The 18148-nt window shown below is 44.0% G+C and overlaps 1 protein-coding gene across 4 annotated transcripts in view; it reads left to right on the top strand.

The window, feature by feature from the left end:
• The window catches only part of LOC111250369 (core-binding factor subunit beta-like), a 31358-nt gene extending 14646 nt beyond the window's left edge, over positions 1 to 16712 (top strand). For 2 of the 4 annotated variants that reach the window (XM_086988948.1, XM_086988947.1), the window contains exons 4-6: positions 7689 to 7805; positions 10207 to 10350; positions 15896 to 16712. In XM_086988948.1, coding sequence (XP_086845074.1) covers positions 7689 to 7805; positions 10207 to 10350; positions 15896 to 15925 — 291 coding nt within the window. In that variant the 3' untranslated portion in view covers positions 15926 to 16712. The remainder of the gene's footprint in view (positions 1 to 7688; positions 7806 to 10206; positions 10351 to 15895) is intronic. The other 2 variants (XM_022805504.2, XM_086988949.1) reach the window with 2 other exon arrangements.
• The last annotated feature ends 1436 nt before the right edge of the window (positions 16713 to 18148 follow it).

Raw genomic sequence — 18148 nt, 5'->3', positions numbered from 1 at the left:
CCTGGCGCCTTAACGGCGATACGCAGTTGTTTCATAGCGGCTGTTTAAAAATTTGCATTTGGCCATGTGTTTATTTCGTGGATACAAGCTGAGGGACCTAGCAATCAGGGGTGTACTAGTCAGATTGCAGACGCACGGCTGACTGAAACGGAACGATTTGTCGTAATTTGAATTTGTCGTGTCCGTCGCGTCGCACAAATAGGACTCTCGCAATGGCAACCATGATTATGTGCTTGGTCGGACCCACTTGTTTTCTGTCGTCAACGAACTGCTGCGTCGATTGGGAAATTTCATCTGCTTAAACATGGTCTGTTTGCGAGATCATGATCGAGGATACAGAATGGGACGATCTCGGCTGCCTAAGGATAGGTCAGTCAACCTGAGTAAACGTTCGCCACACCTCTAAGGCTAGCATCAATTAGCAAGAGATTATTCCCACATTGATTGTGATAATGAATACCTATTTTTTTTTCTCTTTGTTTGTAAATATATCATAGTCTTTGTCGAGTAACAACACCAGAACTGGGACATGCATTGGATCTTACGTGTACGTCGACTAGAGAAGAAATGACAACAATTAATACAACCAGAAGTCGGAGGGCATTTATTGACGTAATTTTGTACATTTTGCTCTAAAAACATTGATTTTGACCAGTTAGGGTTGGATGATCTTGCGCATCGGAGAAAGACGATAAACCTTCGCTTCCAAGGAAAATATTATAGATACTTCCGTTAATTTTTCTTGCAGACAACGCAACTATATTTGAAACCCTTAGACTATCTATGTATGTTGCTGGAGATGCGAAGGCGGCCAACTCGAATCTGTTCCTAATCACAAGATTATATAAAGCGCTCGCTGTCTAGATTTGTATACAGTTATGTGCTTGTATACGCATCAATGAAAGAGATCCACACGAAAAAAGGCCCCGGAAAAAAGTTGACGCTCTTTGTTAGAAGCGGTAAGCAACAAGCGTCACGTAGTAATTGTAGTATCGTACAAAAAAGGCAGAAACCTGTTGTGTCCTTGTTAAGGTGCCAACGACAATCAAAGATGTTCATAGCCTGACATTTCATCTTCTCATTCGCACATCAATAGCTAACCGTACACCAGGAAAGGTAAATAGAAGTGGACAGAAACAGTTACCCAGATAAAAATGCATTGGGAAAAAAACCTCAGTACGGAGCGAGAGATCGCAGCCTGAAGATATACCAACACTATCTAAAGGAAGGTGATGTGTCATGCCTTCGTGATCTCTTTGAAAGAAACCAATGCGCGAATCAACTGGAGCATTCGCACGATGTCAAACTAAATCGTTTAAGTTTTTTCGATTCGTTTCTACTCATTCTCGACAGGGTCCCCTCTTCTCCTGAGTCACAGCTACGCAACGTAAAAACTGATTGTCTCTAGCCAACAGCGACAAAAATGTCTGATGGGAAAAAGTGTGCATGGACAGTATTGCAACACCGCCGATGTCTGGTCAATGGATAGGGCTATAAAAATGAGAGTAAACGACCTACAAACATACAAAAACACACTGGACATGTGCGAGGTGCTTACAACTTACGCATACTCGAGCATATACATACATAAACGGGCCGATTTTCCGACCGGCTTAGGCACTGGTACGTCGTCTAACAGGCGGTTGCCTTAACGAAGAAAGGGTATGAACGATTGTTTTCGTTGTCCTATTTGCTACTAGAGGCCGAGTGAAAGGCCGTATAAAATTAAAAATTAGTGATAACTGAAGATAGCACTGAGAAGTTTTTGATTCAATGTTTTTACTATCAGTAGGAAGACGAGGTTAAGATAAGGGCAAGAAGCAACGTAAATTTCAAGTTCGAAAAATTAGGACAAGACGTTATCTAGAGCTGGTCTAGTAATACCCAACAGTAGCTTATTCTTGTCATCGGCTACCGAATGGCGATCCTCATGGATAGTAAGGGTGCTGTAGTAACTTCGTAAATCAATTACTACCATCATTTCTGGAGTATCGCATCAGTGAAGCGAACCTGTCGTACTATAGCCTAACAGAAATATACTCGTGCAAATAATATTTGGCACCAACGTTAAGATCCATCAGTCGCGGGCGGGAACCATATTACTGCGCTAGCTCGCGGGCAAGACGCTCGTTATGAAAAGTGTAAAAAGTTTTCGTTCAGTCCTGATGAGTAGGCTACAGACGAATACGACAGGACAGCGGCCGTACTCGCAGAGAGGATAAGTATGAGGGTACAAAGTGGTGAATAGCGCTGTAGGAAGACATTGTACCTTCGTCATCTGCCGCGTTACTGACTGGCATTTTATTTTCGTGTTTACTAACACTGGCAAGAGCCGACCTAAATGGACCTACCTGTTGACAATGGCGAATGTTTTCGGTCTTCGTTTGTCTCCTCTAGTGTGACGTTTGCCGAAATACAATAGAAGAAAAAAGCAAGGCTGGGTAGTAAGGCGAAATATACTCGGTCTTAACGAGTCGCTCATCTACTTGCTACGCTTATTCATAATACTTGTTATCCTTCTACTGGATTATTGAAATTCGGTTGTTGCCCGGTAGTTCACGGGCATCTGTGAGTGCTCATGCTCGATCGACATTAACATGCCGCTTCTTCATCAGCGTTCCGTTATGCGATGCTGCTTCGATGGCTTGACAAGAAGCGTGCCTGGCGGCAATTTGTGTCCGACGACGACATAGCACGAACGGCCAGCCCAATGGTCTAAGTGACAATCGTTTGCTGGTTCTGATTATGAATGGGTTCTATTTTATTTCGTCCCCTTACAAGGGTATGCTCGCTTGCTCCAACCGCCGTGTCACATGGGCGTTGAGGTGTTCGCTCCGCCTGTGATACTCCACCGGAGACACCGATGACATCAAAATCAGTATTCCGAGCCGAAAGTTGCTGACGCTGGACTTTCGCCGTTTGTTACGGCTCGTGCCCGCCAAAATTTGAAACAACTACAGTAGCGACACCGGTATAAGTAATGACTATCTTCATGTAAATAATTAGCGCGCAAAATATATTTGATGCAGCGGGTTCACCAGAAATTTGGCGTCGAAAAGCTTAAGGCAATGGAGATGACGGACATGGTAGTAAGCATCGGCGACAGGCAACTAGCCTATGACCTGGTTAGATTGTCGAATAATTGAACGTCAATATGGCCAGGGAGCTTTCGGTGGCCTAAGCCAATAATTACATAACGGTACGGGGTCATTAAATTAAAAACTGGCGCACTTTTTGAACCATGCGACCGTTTTCGCTCTTCGTTTCAAAGACGATTGTTGGTACTATCGCGTGATCCTGCCTATATATGTAAGGGGATGCTTTAGAGGCGCTTACTTCGCAATAGGATGCAACATTTAGAGGCCGTTATATATACAGCTATAACTGTAACGGGTATATGAGTAGTTCGCATTGGCGATCATTCTAGGCATTGGCTTACCAACTAACGAACGTTGTGCGTAAAATCCCTACAGTCATGTTTAATGTTAATGTGACTTAATTAATGATTTTTTTTGTTTATTAAAAATACGTATGAATATATATATTCCGCTCGTTTCACCCATATTCCATGATGACCATGGTGCGTGTCCACCCATGGTGATTTGCTCTGATCGCATGCTTATGTAGGCTTGCTGACCGTTCCGATGAGATGAACAGTTAGGCGAAAACATAGGCCCAATAACTGTCGCCAATGCTCACCGTTTTAAGTCACCATTCTACTGTGCGATACGTTTCGTCAAAGAAAAGGCGGAGAAAATTGGGGTTCTCAAGGTACATTTCTGGTTCGTTGCGTGTTAGATATGTTGCTTAAATCAACGCAAGTTGAACTTTTCACAAGTTATCACAGTTGGCCGCTACGCACATTTGCCCACCTTGCAAAAACGCCAGACTGAAACAACGTGCTACTTATCTAGCTTTGTGACTCATCCATCATTCTGGTTCGCCTACCTACAGCCAGTGCTTCGAAGTAGTTTAGTGACTGTTAGATCGAGCCATGGGCTGGGATGGAGTGCCCGAAGATCATTTGGCTAGTCTTGCACTCCCTAAGCGGCCGGCCGAGCTAAACAACGAGAACGAAGTGAAACTGAGCTGATGGCCAAGATCAACAACGCATATAGCGGCAGAAAACAGAAGACAACAACAATGATCACCAATGAATACTTAGCAGCAGCAGCAGCAAAAAATAGAAGAAGCATAAAAAAATAGAAGCAAACGTTTGGTGCAGCCGAGCGGAAACGCCAGAGTTATACTGAAACAAAAATACCGTATCAGGACGGTAGCAGACCAGACTAAAAAAAAACGCAACCGAACTCCGAGCTGAACCAACGGAGCTCTGATTGTAGTGCCGATGCAATGCCAGTCATCGCCGTTATGGAACCCTGCTCTCGTAGCAGAAAGACTAGTGGCATTCATTGTAGAGTAGAGTAAATTCTAGTAGCAGAAATTTGCCCTTTATCGCTTGCCGGCCTGGGTTCGTTCATTTGGTCATTCGGAAGGCAGCCGTAGTGAGGACTGATGGCAGCTCCGAAGCGGGAGCGTCTCGCGCATTGACGCGTTGGCATCGGACAACGATCTCATCTCACACCGTTACGCTACGTTAGTTTTAGAAGACGGAATTAGTCCTGAGCTGAATGAAGCGGGGGTTCACTAAGGGAAAGCACAGGAGGAAAAAGATGCTCTGTGGGTGTTGAGAAGGAACGGATGGATATGATATAGGCAGGATGCGGAGTATCTCAGCAGATGAAAATGTTTAGCAAAAAGAGACACAGACAAAGACACAGATATCAATTATGCAAAAGGATGAATTGAAGGCGTTCAAGATTCAGGCGGAATAGCGACGCTGACATGTTGAGGTTAGTTTCCAAGTACGTCTATGCAATGTAGACGCTGATATCGGCTTTCATTCTCTGTGAAGCCTTTCTGCAAATACTGCGTGATGGAAGCTGTGAACCCAAGAGCGCTACGAAGCAAAATAACTAGATAGATAAGTAAATAAGCATAAGCAACAATGAATAGTGCAAGTGTTTTTTTGCGGACCGGGAACGGTCGAAAAAAAAAAATAAATCCATGTTGTTTTTATTGATCCCTGTTTTTTTTTTTGTGTTTTACAGCATGATATTTGGCTGGTCATTGATGGTGATTCAAAGATATTCACATTTGCTACATTTCGATGTGCTGAAACTTGCCTATAGCTCTCACTGGTGCATCTCCTTTGGGCAGTGGTGCGTTGTTCGAAATTCTGCTTAAAATAATATTTCTATTGAATCATTATAAAAAGACTCATAACTTAGTGTTTTCTCTACTCACACAGATTTACCGTGGGCTGGATTCAAAGCCGAACTTATGATTTAAATATATGTTTATTGAACTGTGCTCACTCGCAATAAAAAGTTGAACTTTAACGACGAATTATATCCATTGAAGATATATAAGTAGGACAACAGCGCCTTTTTCGAGTTCGGAGCCTTACCGTATAGCGAGGATTTCTTTCTCTACATAGATGATCACATCAGTACACAGGGAAGGCTATTACGCCAAACAGATTAAATGGGTTACATTACCGCGGATGGCAAATATGCATGGATACCGACTAAAGGAAGCACTATATACTATAAAAAAAAAAAAAGAAAAAACGACCAGCAATCATAAACCTAAGCAGGCTAAGGACTACCAAAATGTTCCTGTCCTTAACGCTTCCCTGCACTGGCCTGTTGCTACGGTCCTGTTGTTGGCCCAAGAGTGCTTTAAAGCTGATGCTCTTTATAGGTGGCTGATCAGTTTAAAGCCAATAGATTCCCTCGATAGCATCTCTAGTCCTGATACCTCCGATAAAGGATTCGAGGATAAGAACTGCACGTCTTTCGCCATTCGTCGCAATGAAGAGTATGCCGTCAACCTAAACTTCATCTAGCTGCAGGTCTATCCTTTTGCTATCATATCACTTAACTCGAATGGTCGACTCTTGTTACAAAACGGACGTAAGGAAAAAAGATCATGCAATAGATCTCATCTGTAATAAGTGTTTTTTTTTTCTCTTTTGGTCCGATTTCGAACAGCGGATCGACAAGTATAAGAACTACAACAAATCCATGGTATTATCGTCTCGACGAGCTGCATCCGTGCATCACTGATTACGATTGCAATACTAGATATACTCGGGGGTTGAATAGCAGTATAGCAGCGTCGGGTACCAGGAGGCAATAGAAAACGGGATGCTAAGAATTGGAGAGGGCCGCAATCAGAAATGGGAGATGCAGATGAGCGATAAGGGGGATCCGAGTACTGCTCTTAAGCGGACGGACGACTAGATATGACAGTGCGAGTTGACAATGAAGATGTTTTCGTTGCTTTCGGTGTCAGTGATGCCTTCGTCCTAGAGCGATTGGTGAACATCGGTTGATCTTTTTGCTGGGTCGTACCGCGCAAAGACGGAAGCCTGGGTCAGCGATACGCATTCATCAAACGCATCTGATTTGCTGCCGTTAGGCACTTTGAATCGTTCCTAGGGCCTGCTCAGACCATAAACGACAAAAGCTTCATATTTGTTCGTTTGTAAGTACGAGTCTGCGTAAACCTAGTAAGGTATGCTATAATACACTCTATATGGATCATGCTGGTTTTTTTGATTACTTGATAAAAAAGGAGTATCATGCAAGCTATCCAATAAGGCTAGTTATCTGATCAAAATCACGAAAATCATATACTTCACTCGTAGCACTAAAAACCTGAAAGGAAGGTCTAGGCCGGACTCAAATATAGTAAAGCCTCGTAAAATCCTGTTTGGACAAATTGTGAGCTAAGTTTCATCTTCAGTCATCTAACAAAATCTCGGACTTGGATACAATCCTCCGTTCTATTTTTAGCGACCGTGAAATAGTCTGCTTTTCCTGGTCGAACTTCAACCCGTTTGATTGAACAGGACATGCCACCTAGTCTTCCAGTCTCGTCCCATTCCGTCTTGAGGAGCTCTCCCAGAGTTCAATACGCATTTTGATGGTGTCGCGTCCGAAGTAGGATATAGGGCTAAGAGTCTAGACGCCATTAGACAAGCTGGGGAGTCAGGGGTACGTAGAGAATGTGCTGGGCTCCAAGAGTGCTCCGAAGGCATTGCCAGACACGACTCGCTGACCAGGGTTCACCCCATTAAGCAAGAGAGGGCTCGCGAAAAGAGGGGATACGCAATGCTGTCGAGAGTAACAGCTGTCGAAGGTTGTCTTACTGGAGTCTAACAGAATCGCGGGCAAGAAAATGGGGACAAAGGGACCGAAGGGAGGACATGAAAGCTCTGAGCGGCCCCGCGGGGTGTGGGTGAGAGGTTTCAAAAAGAAGACTTCGGTTGCCATGGAAATTGCGGCGCGCTGTTGCCGCATAACATTAACAATTGCCTTTTGCCTCTGTGGGGATGGGACAGCGATATACTGGCGACCCTATAGCTCTATTTGAGTTTGTGATAATGGGAAACGGTGTAGATATATGAAATATTTAGCTTTATTTTAAGGTGCAGATCTTTTACTGGGCGTACCAACTCGGAGTTGCTTGTAGGTGCTTATGTAAGGATCTGTGACGTTAAGGTGTTAGAAGCGTTCACAGGTTTGGAAATATTTGAGGACGGTCAAGAATGTTTAGGCTGAACTAGAACTTGAGTACTGCAAGGACAATAAATATCTAAACAATGTGTGTAACTTTAGGTGTACATTCGGAGCTCATTTATTATGAACGGAGTCTGCGTACGATGGAAAGGATGGCTAGATCTCCACAAGCTAGAGGGTATGGGCTGTCTGGAGTTCGATGAGGAACGCGCAAAAGTAAGTATACAACAACGGAACTATCCTAGTTGAACACCTGTAATGGCTGTACAGGTACAAGAAGCTTGAAAATTAAGTTTTGACAGGAACATGTTCTATTTTAATCGTTATTAAATTACTTTAACTTGCATTTTTGCCGTGCGTACATATGAGAACCGTAAATTATCTCGTTACCGCTAAAGGCGCCGCATGGAGTCACTAGCACGTGAGCTGTTGGAAAATTGTTGTTGGTCATCAATTGGTGGTAGCCTTCGTTTCGCGTGTACGATTTGTATAGGTATTTATGCTGCTAGATGACGGGTCGTAAACTAGCGAATCACTGGTCCGCAGAAATGGCACTTACGTTAATCTCGACTTTTCTCAAAAGTTGATACGATTTAGAGCGCCTAATCCCTTAACCTAGCGTTAACCGCCGGTCAAGCTCGAATAGCCTGCCGTCATTCGTTCGCTCTCGTTGAACACATTTAGCCCCAAGCGATTTTACCCAGACCCAGTTATGAACTAAACTGGAGAAATGTTCGCGGTGATTTGAGTCGAACGGGCGTGGCAGCACCTGTGTGCGCCAGGCTGAACAGCGTTTTCATTGATCCCTCCTTCGGAATGTATGCAGAATATATAATTGTGCATTGATGGGCATCTTTCCCCGCTGCCTGTCTGTCCCTTTGACTTTTTACTGTTGTGGCAGAATAACTTCTGCTTCTAATCATCATTGTATACTTGTAACTAAATTAGTTTGTGTGTCTGTTCGACTCGGACCTCCTGACGTCTTGAGAGCTTCAGCTTTCACCGCGAACTTCTTGGCGAATTGTTGTCGTTTCCGCTTTGCGGTAGCTGCGTTTTTTTCGGTTAGGTCTCTCATGTATGAACCTCTGGTCTCCTTGTGGCTACTGCAGCTGTTGTTGTCGTCATCATTGCCGTCGACGAAATTGTCGTTAGGCATGCTGGCTAAGAAATCGACCATTCACGTCCGCATCTAGCGAGCAGCACTATCATCGCACCGGTTACGAGCAGACAAGCGCCCGCGCAGCGTCGAGCTCTCAGCAAAAAATCGACCACTATTGGCATCACCCGCCGCGGCCGCTCCGACAGAATCTAGAGCAATTAAGTCAATTGATGCCCGTTTCGACGAATCAAAGCAAAAGACAACCAGCGAAGCCATGATGAACATCTAGATGGAGGCGCGACCGTTATGGCGGTACCAGCAGCGGTAGTAACAACGAAAGTAGCAACAACCGGGACTGGCCGAGGCGAACGATCGGCGCTAAGACAAGATACCACCGCCGGCAACAAGTCGAAATCGCCGGGTCTTAGACCCGCTCAGAGGAGTTAAGAAAGGCTGACTTACGTCAGACTCACTCGAACAACCAGCGATTTGCTTCTCGGCATCAGGAACGCCTCCCTTTTTGCTTTGAATCGTCTCCTCGCAGAAAAAATGAAGACAAAGTGATCCTGGTCGATGATAGGGACCGACCCAGAAAAGGTTTAGGATTTACAAGACGCCGTTCTGCCCTGTTCTTCATATATTTTCTTCGTTTTCTCATGTGTTCCACCATATATTAGGGGCTTACCATTTTTTGGACGCTAAAGGCTTGATTTCTTGTTTTAGTTGCACTTTCCCCGTGCATCTTCCTCGCTCCAACCGATTCTCGGTCTGGGTCGGTTGAGACGATCCCGCTGTTGGGCGGAGACCCACTAATCATTATGATGATACGTATTATTATAATTACGAGAATGATCGTTATGGAGCAGCGTAAAGTTCGAATGTGCAACTTTGAACGGTTTAAACGTCGACGATCGTAGTTACGTCGATAATAACGTATTCACACGAGCAGATGTTCAAGCTGATAGTGGGTGTAGCATTATTTTTCCTTTGGTAAATGATTAGTCCTGCAGTATTCAGGAGCTTGTTACGACGTCTCCGTTACTGTGCGTGAGAAACACGACACCCATATTGGCCTGTTCGGAAGCTTTTGCTCAGGTCAAAAACGTAACGCTCAATCCGTTGCACTAATAGGACAGATAGTTAAGATTCGGTTCTATCGTGAAAATAATGATGAAGTTATTTAAAAAGACTCCATATGCATATATAGACTCGTGTCCAATTTTTCCATCGATATTAGTATCTGCCTAGTAGACTTTAAACGAAGTTCCGGGCCGAAACAAGAAGCTTATCTAAACGTCTAATTTTGCTCATGTCAGTACTGCAGCTCTTCATAAAAACAGTAAAATAAACACAACGACGATTTTCTTTCGTTCTTCACCTTTTCATATCTTTGTTTATTACAACACGGACATGTAATAACAATACGTTTATTTAGCCAACGGAAAAATCTAGTTCGGTAACAGGTAGTGCTGACGAATTTCGTCACAAATATTAAATTTATGTCGATGTGTTTTTCAGATTGAAGACGCTCATCTTCGTGAGCAAATTGAAAAGCACAGAGAAAAAGCTTTCGATTCGTTTCGAGTAGACAACCCAAATCCGTTCCCCGTACATTCGAAGCGCTCGTATAGGGAACGCATACAAGGCGAAACAGATCTCAGCGTAAGTTCTTCAATTTCTATTAAGCAATAGACTTCAACTTCTAAACACTACAGTAAAAATTCACACGCATCATTCACACTATATTCTTTGCCTAGCTGTAGCGTCGTATGGTGGCGCTATCACGCGTCGAGGCCATCAAAAAAACCTCCGTTATCCCACGCTGGATCAGGCAAGCAGTGAAAAAGGACATTTGAATCACTGACACTCAACTTGCTACTCAATAGTTTGCCTAGATCTATTCAAGACACTGCCATTTATGCCGCTACGTATCGACGGTCTGCTCAAACAAGTCCTAGTAAAGAGCAGATTAGATAGAAACGCACACAAATGTCACGGATAATCTTTTTTTTTTTTTTTTTTGGCCAATTTCACAGACGTCACCGCCGGCTGAATAAGGACCTTTAGAAGGAATAGCACAATCTACTATTCTTTAACTAATTCCTTAGGGGCCTGCTATTCTTTCATCCTTTTGACGTTTTCAACATTTTGGATTGTTCGCATTTTGTATGCAAATCAGCGAGAGAAGCGATAAACAGGGCACTTTCCGTCCGGTTCCGCTGTCCTACCTGAAGAGAATTCCGTTGGACTTGATAGTAGCAGCATCAGTCGCCTCCATCTTTTGCACTCGCTATATTATGCAGACAAAATGGCGTCGCTTACCTGCCATTACTTCTGAATAGCCGATAGCCATACGAATGCGCGCCCCGATAATGCGCTCGTATACGGCTGATTCACGTAAGATTGCTCAGATCTCGATCATTCACACCGGTTTTCGTGTGCGTCCGTCTTGGATTTTTGAAGCCCACCTCTGATTGCCCCTCTTCGGTTTCAGCGATGGCGAGATCGCCTTTGCCATTATCGGCCGGTATGTACGCTAAGAAGTCGCCAACTACTGTTTCTTAGCCATTGTTTGACGCGCCCCATAGCTACCGTTTTGACTGCATCAGTGTCTTCTGATTTCCTTCTAGATCGCTTCTATATATATACGAGTGGGTAGGCGCTTTGCCCTGATCGACAAGCAGCTATGACACACGTGGCAACGATCCATTTGCTAGTCAACTATCAACTTCTACTATTCTAAGGGTCTAACGTCGACGATCGTCAGTACTCTGCAGTCTTCGATGGGCCAGCCTATTCGGCCACCCTTCGAACTTATTCACGTGATAATTGTGCGTTGTCGTTTCGATTAGCGGCAGTGAATTGCTTCTGCCAGCGATGACTGTTTTCTAAACCCGAATCGCACGCAGCAGCAAAACGACGAGCAGGGGCCATGTCAGCTGAAGTGTGACCCTGAGAGCGTCTCGGTGTCTCCACTATCGCTATGTACGTATATGTGTGTGACTCCGCAGAATCTTTTCTTCACTACGACTGCTCTTCTGTCTGGATGAAGTCTGCATGAATCTTGTAACTCGGTGCAGGAAGGCGAAGAACGCGCTAGTGGGACGTGGCCTGTCGGTCGCCTAAGCCGATACAAACTTGTATACCTACTGAGTAGCACCCGACTCTTGGATGTGTCAACAGGCGAAGCTGGCCTCTATGTGTTGTTATTATTACTGTCGTCGACGCTACAGGCGCTGAGTGTTGGCCCAACAAATAGAGAGTTCGTGAGCGAATACGAATCGAAAAGATACTGATAGTGCTGAAGCTAGCTGGACATTGTTTAGCGCACGACGCTGTCGACCTATGCAGGACGAAAGCAACCCTCGACTATGGACTACTGCTGCTTTTGGTTAGAGCAGTCTTAAGTTGTAGGACGGATATAGCTGGTCTAGGACACAACAGCGAGAAGGGCGTCCCTTGAGCTCGGTGTCGCGCAAGGGATGGGTTGCTCAAACTTGCAAGGCCGTCATTTGGGGGAGTTATGGTAATAGCTAGACCTGCACGTGAGGCTATGGACGCAAAGTCAAATATGATTATGTTCGCTGCGAAAACGTATTTATGCTTAGTACGCACGTAAACTGTTGACGTCCTAAAGGAATAAGAAGATTCGAGTAGGGAGAATTTGGTTTGGACGTTGTCCTTTTGCGGTTTTCAAACTTATTGCCTTTCTGGTTTGGAAATTGAAATTGTCAATCAGAGGCGTGTTCCATAACACAGGCCATAGTAAGGCTTTGTTCTGTTGCCTTTTACTGCTAGCCCAAAGGTCAATGAATTAGCATACAGCAAGTAAGGAAACCGCTGTATTTATATAACTATCGAAATGAGAGTAATATAGTAAATCACAATTTAAGCAAACGACACATGTGTTAACGCATGCAGAGATAGCTCTCAGTAAAAACGCACCCACAGTCGTGTCGACTACCACGCGTCTCTTATGATTATACTGCATTTAAAAGTATAATCTATGCATGTCCGCCAAATACAAATGTCCACCAAACAAAAATTTGTCTCACACATTTCGTATGTATCCATATGCCTGTCGTTGTGTGGGAGTTACCTAGGAAACCTTCGCAGCACTTGCTCGATGTAGCAATCCCTCGACAGAGAGATCATACGGTCACGCATCGTGTCATTAGTAAAGGGAGGATATTGATTGAATATCCTGTAGGTGGGTGCCTACGCCGCGGGGGGACTGTTCTGTACGCTGACCCTCCTGGCAGCTAATTAGCATCAAGAGTCAACTAGTAGCAGTTCGCCTAGCATGTTTACAATTCCTATCGTTCGAGATAGCGTGACACTTAAATCTCCGTTGGCCAGTAAGGACTCAAACAGCGAGATACAATGCGCGTCAACAAATACTGTCTTACGAAATTATCCAATCTGGTACAATTGGCTTTTTTCATCACCCCTCGTCTCCCCCTCGACACCCTGCTTCGTGTCTATGTGTTATATGTATAATAGTTCCAAGGGCGCGACGCGTTCACGGGTTCGTGCCATCTTCGCTTTCTAGAATCCTTCAAATGGTGTGGACACAGACGGTGGTCTCTTCTCTTTTTTCACCCCAAACACTTGGTCCTCGGCATTACCATGTATCCCGCGGAGTCTTGGCGTATCAGCGCTCAGCGGGAGTCATGAGGCTTTTCTTCGCATGCGCCCCCAATCCAAATCTGCGTTCGAACTCGAATAAGAGCTTCGATGGCTATCACCTCCAGAACTCATGGTGAACAGACCGAACAAGCGAGCTTCTGAAAGGGCTCAGAGGAGTGACGATGGACAAGGAATTAGTCAATTGAGTTGCCGGCCAACGTACGACGTTGGGAGAATTACTGATTTTCCATATTTTTTTGGAAATAAATAGCGAAAAAGAGAACCCACATTGAGTGCGAGGGATGGTAGTGATAAAACAAAAGATGCAACGGTTCTTGTCCTCTCTCTAATTCTCTTCGAAATCACTACCCCCGATCACCTAGGTTCTGTAGATCGTCACTACCTTTTTCCAACTGGCGCTGCACAGATACCTACTGTGACTGTACTGACGCGTGCTGAGCGGACAGATTTATGTAGGTTTCGTCTGCGTGAATTACGCAGTTAATTTGCTCCTATGGAGTAGATACTACCTGGGGACACCATGATAGATTGGCGAATCACGACAGCCTATTGATTGGCCGAAAGATCCCCCTTTTTTAGCGCACACCTGAATGTATTATTTCTTGTTATTTGCAAATGACCCCTTGAATAAAAAATGAAAATAAGATTATTATTTCCACTAAAACAACGACAATAAATCACCGGTGTGAATTCAAAATTCTCTGAATACAAACGGGGACATTTAAGTTGGATAAGGCTTACTAATCACCTAGGAGCCCAACAAATCCACCTGACCTATCCGATGAAATATAAGCCGTCACACATTGTTAGTTTCTATGATTTTTTTGATATGAATTGACTTGGTACGTCAATTGTTCGCATGTTCCTTATTTGTGAAAATTTTTTAAGTTCCATTGCTCGGCTGCCAGATTATTATTATTACCTGCTTACAATAACGAAGCGTGACGCACGGACCTGAGGGAACGGACGGCTTAAATTCACACCTTCTGTTGTGACTGACTATGCTGATGGACTTCAACACTTGGTATCAACCCTTGGGGTTGTATTGCCTGCCGTTGTAACTTCTGACGCGATACAGCACATCAGAGCCAACGCTGAAATCGAGCCCCCATTCTAACCACCTCCCCGTGAGCCGCTTGGTACGATCTGGGTGGATTAATGTCAACGCCTTCTTAGAGGAGCCGAGCTACCCAATGTCATACAAGCGAGCCGACTAAAATCCTCAATAAAGATTTAGTTTACCCCTCGTCGAAGCGATGGGCGAAGCCAAAAGTCAGCTACGGAAAGTCAGTTTTCTGCTTAAGCAGATTATTGCTACAATCGTTAAGCTGTCGCAAATACTAGTCTTGTACGAGTGTAAATTTGGCGAACTGGCCTCAAGACTGGAAGTCAGGAGCGTAGTTCCGTTAAATACAGTCGATCCGTCAAAGAGAAAAGGCTAATGACCCATGCGCCGACGGACGGAAACGGATCGATATAATGACGAAGGAATTTGGGTTAGCATTGCTTTGTTTTTCGGTAGCTTGGCCTAAATTAAAATAGAGGTTTTTTTTTTGGATGTTGTAGAAATACGACTCGAATCTTTCGGCAAAATCCGAATGTTGGCATTTCACCCATAGACAAATATGTGACCAATATGCTGTGCTAATGTGTCGTTATGGAAGATTATCTTCAGCTTGAATGGGCTCAATGTCGGCCGTGCAGATTTTCAGCTGTGTTGCTGGATTTCTATCTACAGCATGTCTACCCGTATAGGATCTATATGGATTATTTTTATCTGTATAACCATGCTCCCTTAATTTGTTCGTTATCATATTCATTATGTACCAAAGTTTCGAAGGAAAGGAAATCAAACTCAATATACTGAGATGCACAGGAAAAACACTTTAAAAGAAAAAAAATTGTTTAATTCAAATATCCAAAGATGAAAAAACGGACGCTATTTTTTCGGGATTTCTATGCAACGATTAATCGATCTGTTCTATCCTTGTACACAACATCCAGTATGACGGATTTTTGCCAGCCAAAACCACATTGACGCAGCGGTTATGGCGTAATTCTGGCCGCCGTAGAGAATCAATCGTCTCTCGTTCGATCTTGAGGAGCGAAAGTGTCGTCGCGGTTAGATTCTAATGCGTGCGTAAAACAATGTTTGACAACGTCGCAACCTGAACGATGTATAGCATCATACAACTGTAGGTGTAGGTGGCTCTCCCAGAAAACGATCAGGATCATCGTTTCTCTGTAATACTCTAACGCTAGTGTAATCGTACTACTTCTCACCAAACCATTCGACGTGGGGGACGGGGCACTACGTGATTTTGTTCGTAGATAATTTATACGTAGTTTAGAAACGCCGTTTTAGAACGCTAGCAGAGAATGCCTTCTATCGTAGAGACTTACCACGGTGTAGATATATTAATGGTTGCCAAATAACCACAAAGCTACGCTAGCTATCGAGAATGTGCTTAATTGTCTTTATCCCAACGAGTCTAGGTTCGTCTAGAATTCATCTCCGAAAATCGAACTAACTCAGACTGCATTTGTATGTTTACAGGCGCACCACATTGACGTACACCGGACGTGAAGGTCAGCATTCGAAAGAAAAAGGCCATCAGGGCTAACAATGACGGTTTAGCTATCTTAGCATTTATAGATATTTATTGCTTATTGGTTTTTGATATCTTTAATTAAGTCTATCTACTAGCAGTTATAGTTCTGACTCGATGTCGACCTTCACCGAACATGACGATCACGTTGAATATAACGTTGTGCGCCATGGATTGCTACAGGGCCGGCGTTGTACGAGCGTACACAAAAGAAATTTGCAAGAAAAAACGCGCAAATGGTATAGCCGTTGGGTCGCCCTTGTTGTGATAAGCAGGAAATAGGAAGCAGGTGTCGGCCATCATTACGGCAGCGTCGGAATTAACAAATCATATATTGATGCTTGATCGAAACAGCAAACGCTACTGATCGGCCGCTCGAGTGTGAAGATAACAGTGATGAAACACTAGGGGGCGTTATGTTATCGTGTCAAAGCGATCACAGCGCCACGGGTAACACCACCAGGGTTAGAGTACAGGATTATAGAATAATTTGCTATTATTATTATGACAATGGTTGAGGGCACATAGTCCTATTGACTGAAATGGAGTAGTTGTCCGTTCGAACAAAGCGTTATCCATTTCCTTTTCTCATACGACACTGTGCGTATAAATTGTGTGTGTATATATATATATATATATATATATATAATATAGAGAAAGACCGATTAATAGCAGTGGACTCGTATTCACATTACAACACAAAGACTGATAAACGAATTGATGACGAAGGTGGAAGTTTTGAACAAATAAAATTCGTTAGAGTAACGATACGATGTCTTGATTTTTTATACGGTTAACCGAGGTAGGTCAGTAGGCGTTGGCTTTTTTTCCACAGAACCTTTTTCTATAGGTTCTATAGAAACCTGTGTAGTAGCATACACACATAGGTAATAGTAGAAGAAAAAGTAGATAATCTTAAGGCTAGTTTCGCGCGCACTCTGCTGCGGTAGGTTATCGGAGTTCCAAGTCAAGCAGGTAGATCTTTGGGCAGAACTTTGGCCACTAAAGTGCACAGACTTTACGTTTCTGATCTAGTTTTAACGTTTCGAGAGGCATAGAACACAACCTGTGTGATAAGGATTTTTTCATTGCCCATAAAACAAATAATTCCATACAGATACATATATTGTAATACTACACAATATCCTTAGTGTGTCTTTTTGGGTTCTACAAATGACACCGAACTTTGCGTTCAATAGCGTTCCTATAGCAGCAGCAACAGCAGCAAACGTATCCATGCATGCGGTCATCTCTTAACCTTTTGCTGTGTGGCAGGCTCAACATTGAGCCTGCTTTCTCCCATTCTTTCTTCACTCGGTTATTTCTGATAGCCAAATGGATTGATGGAGAGTCAAGCGGCGTATATTAGAATATATTGGGATAGACGGCCTATGAGAGCCGAAGAGGACGAAAAAAAGAGGCTTTGAAAAGCGATAAAGGAAACTATTCGGTTGCGAGGTGAGCGGCCTGTAGTCAAACTGGTGCTGCTGTTGTTGCCGGCTTAGGCTGCACAGGAGGTGCGAAGAAATTAAGACAACTCCATCAAAGCATCGAATGAAATAGGTAGAGGCTGGGTGGGGAGAGGCCGAGAACGCTCAAAACGAGAACAGAACAAAGGAGAAGCACTTCGGCCGACCCTGCCAGTAAGGAAGGTAACAGGCGCAACATACTCAGGCCATAGAAAACGCGAGAATGGACAGGCACCATCCAACATTCAGACCCATAAAAGCACATACGAACACATTTATCTACGAGGCAGGACCTCTAGCGAAGGGGGCCTGGTAGCTTGACTTCAGCTTGCAAGCGCCATCATTCCATTGATGACTGGTTGTTTGGCTGAATGCGTCAGGCACAAGGGACGTGACTTTTTAGTACGGGGTGCTCAAAAAGCCACGCTCAGGACTCGAACTCCAGCTAAACGATAGGGGATAATTGGTGATGCAACAGCAACCATAGCTTAACGGCCTGGCCATTCTGAAAAATTGCACGACGCATATAATGCTACTCCTGAAATTAAGTAAGCCACCTGTGGCAGGTTTTGCTGATTGCAACAAGTTAAGTCTGGTGCCCAATTGTTCATTATAAGTAATTGAGGCTTGCCAATAAACGGCATTAGTTTTCTGGGGTAATCTTCGATTGGACGTACCAGAAGCTAGGGCTGCTGAAGACAGCGTTGGAATGCTACGGTGCCCTAAGATACT

The sequence above is a fragment of the Varroa destructor genome, unplaced genomic scaffold (genome assembly GCF_002443255.2).
Source record: "Varroa destructor unplaced genomic scaffold, Vdes_3.0 BEIS01000004.1, whole genome shotgun sequence".
NCBI lineage: Eukaryota > Metazoa > Arthropoda > Arachnida > Mesostigmata > Varroidae > Varroa > Varroa destructor.
This window is presented reverse-complemented; position numbering and strand designations above follow the sequence as displayed.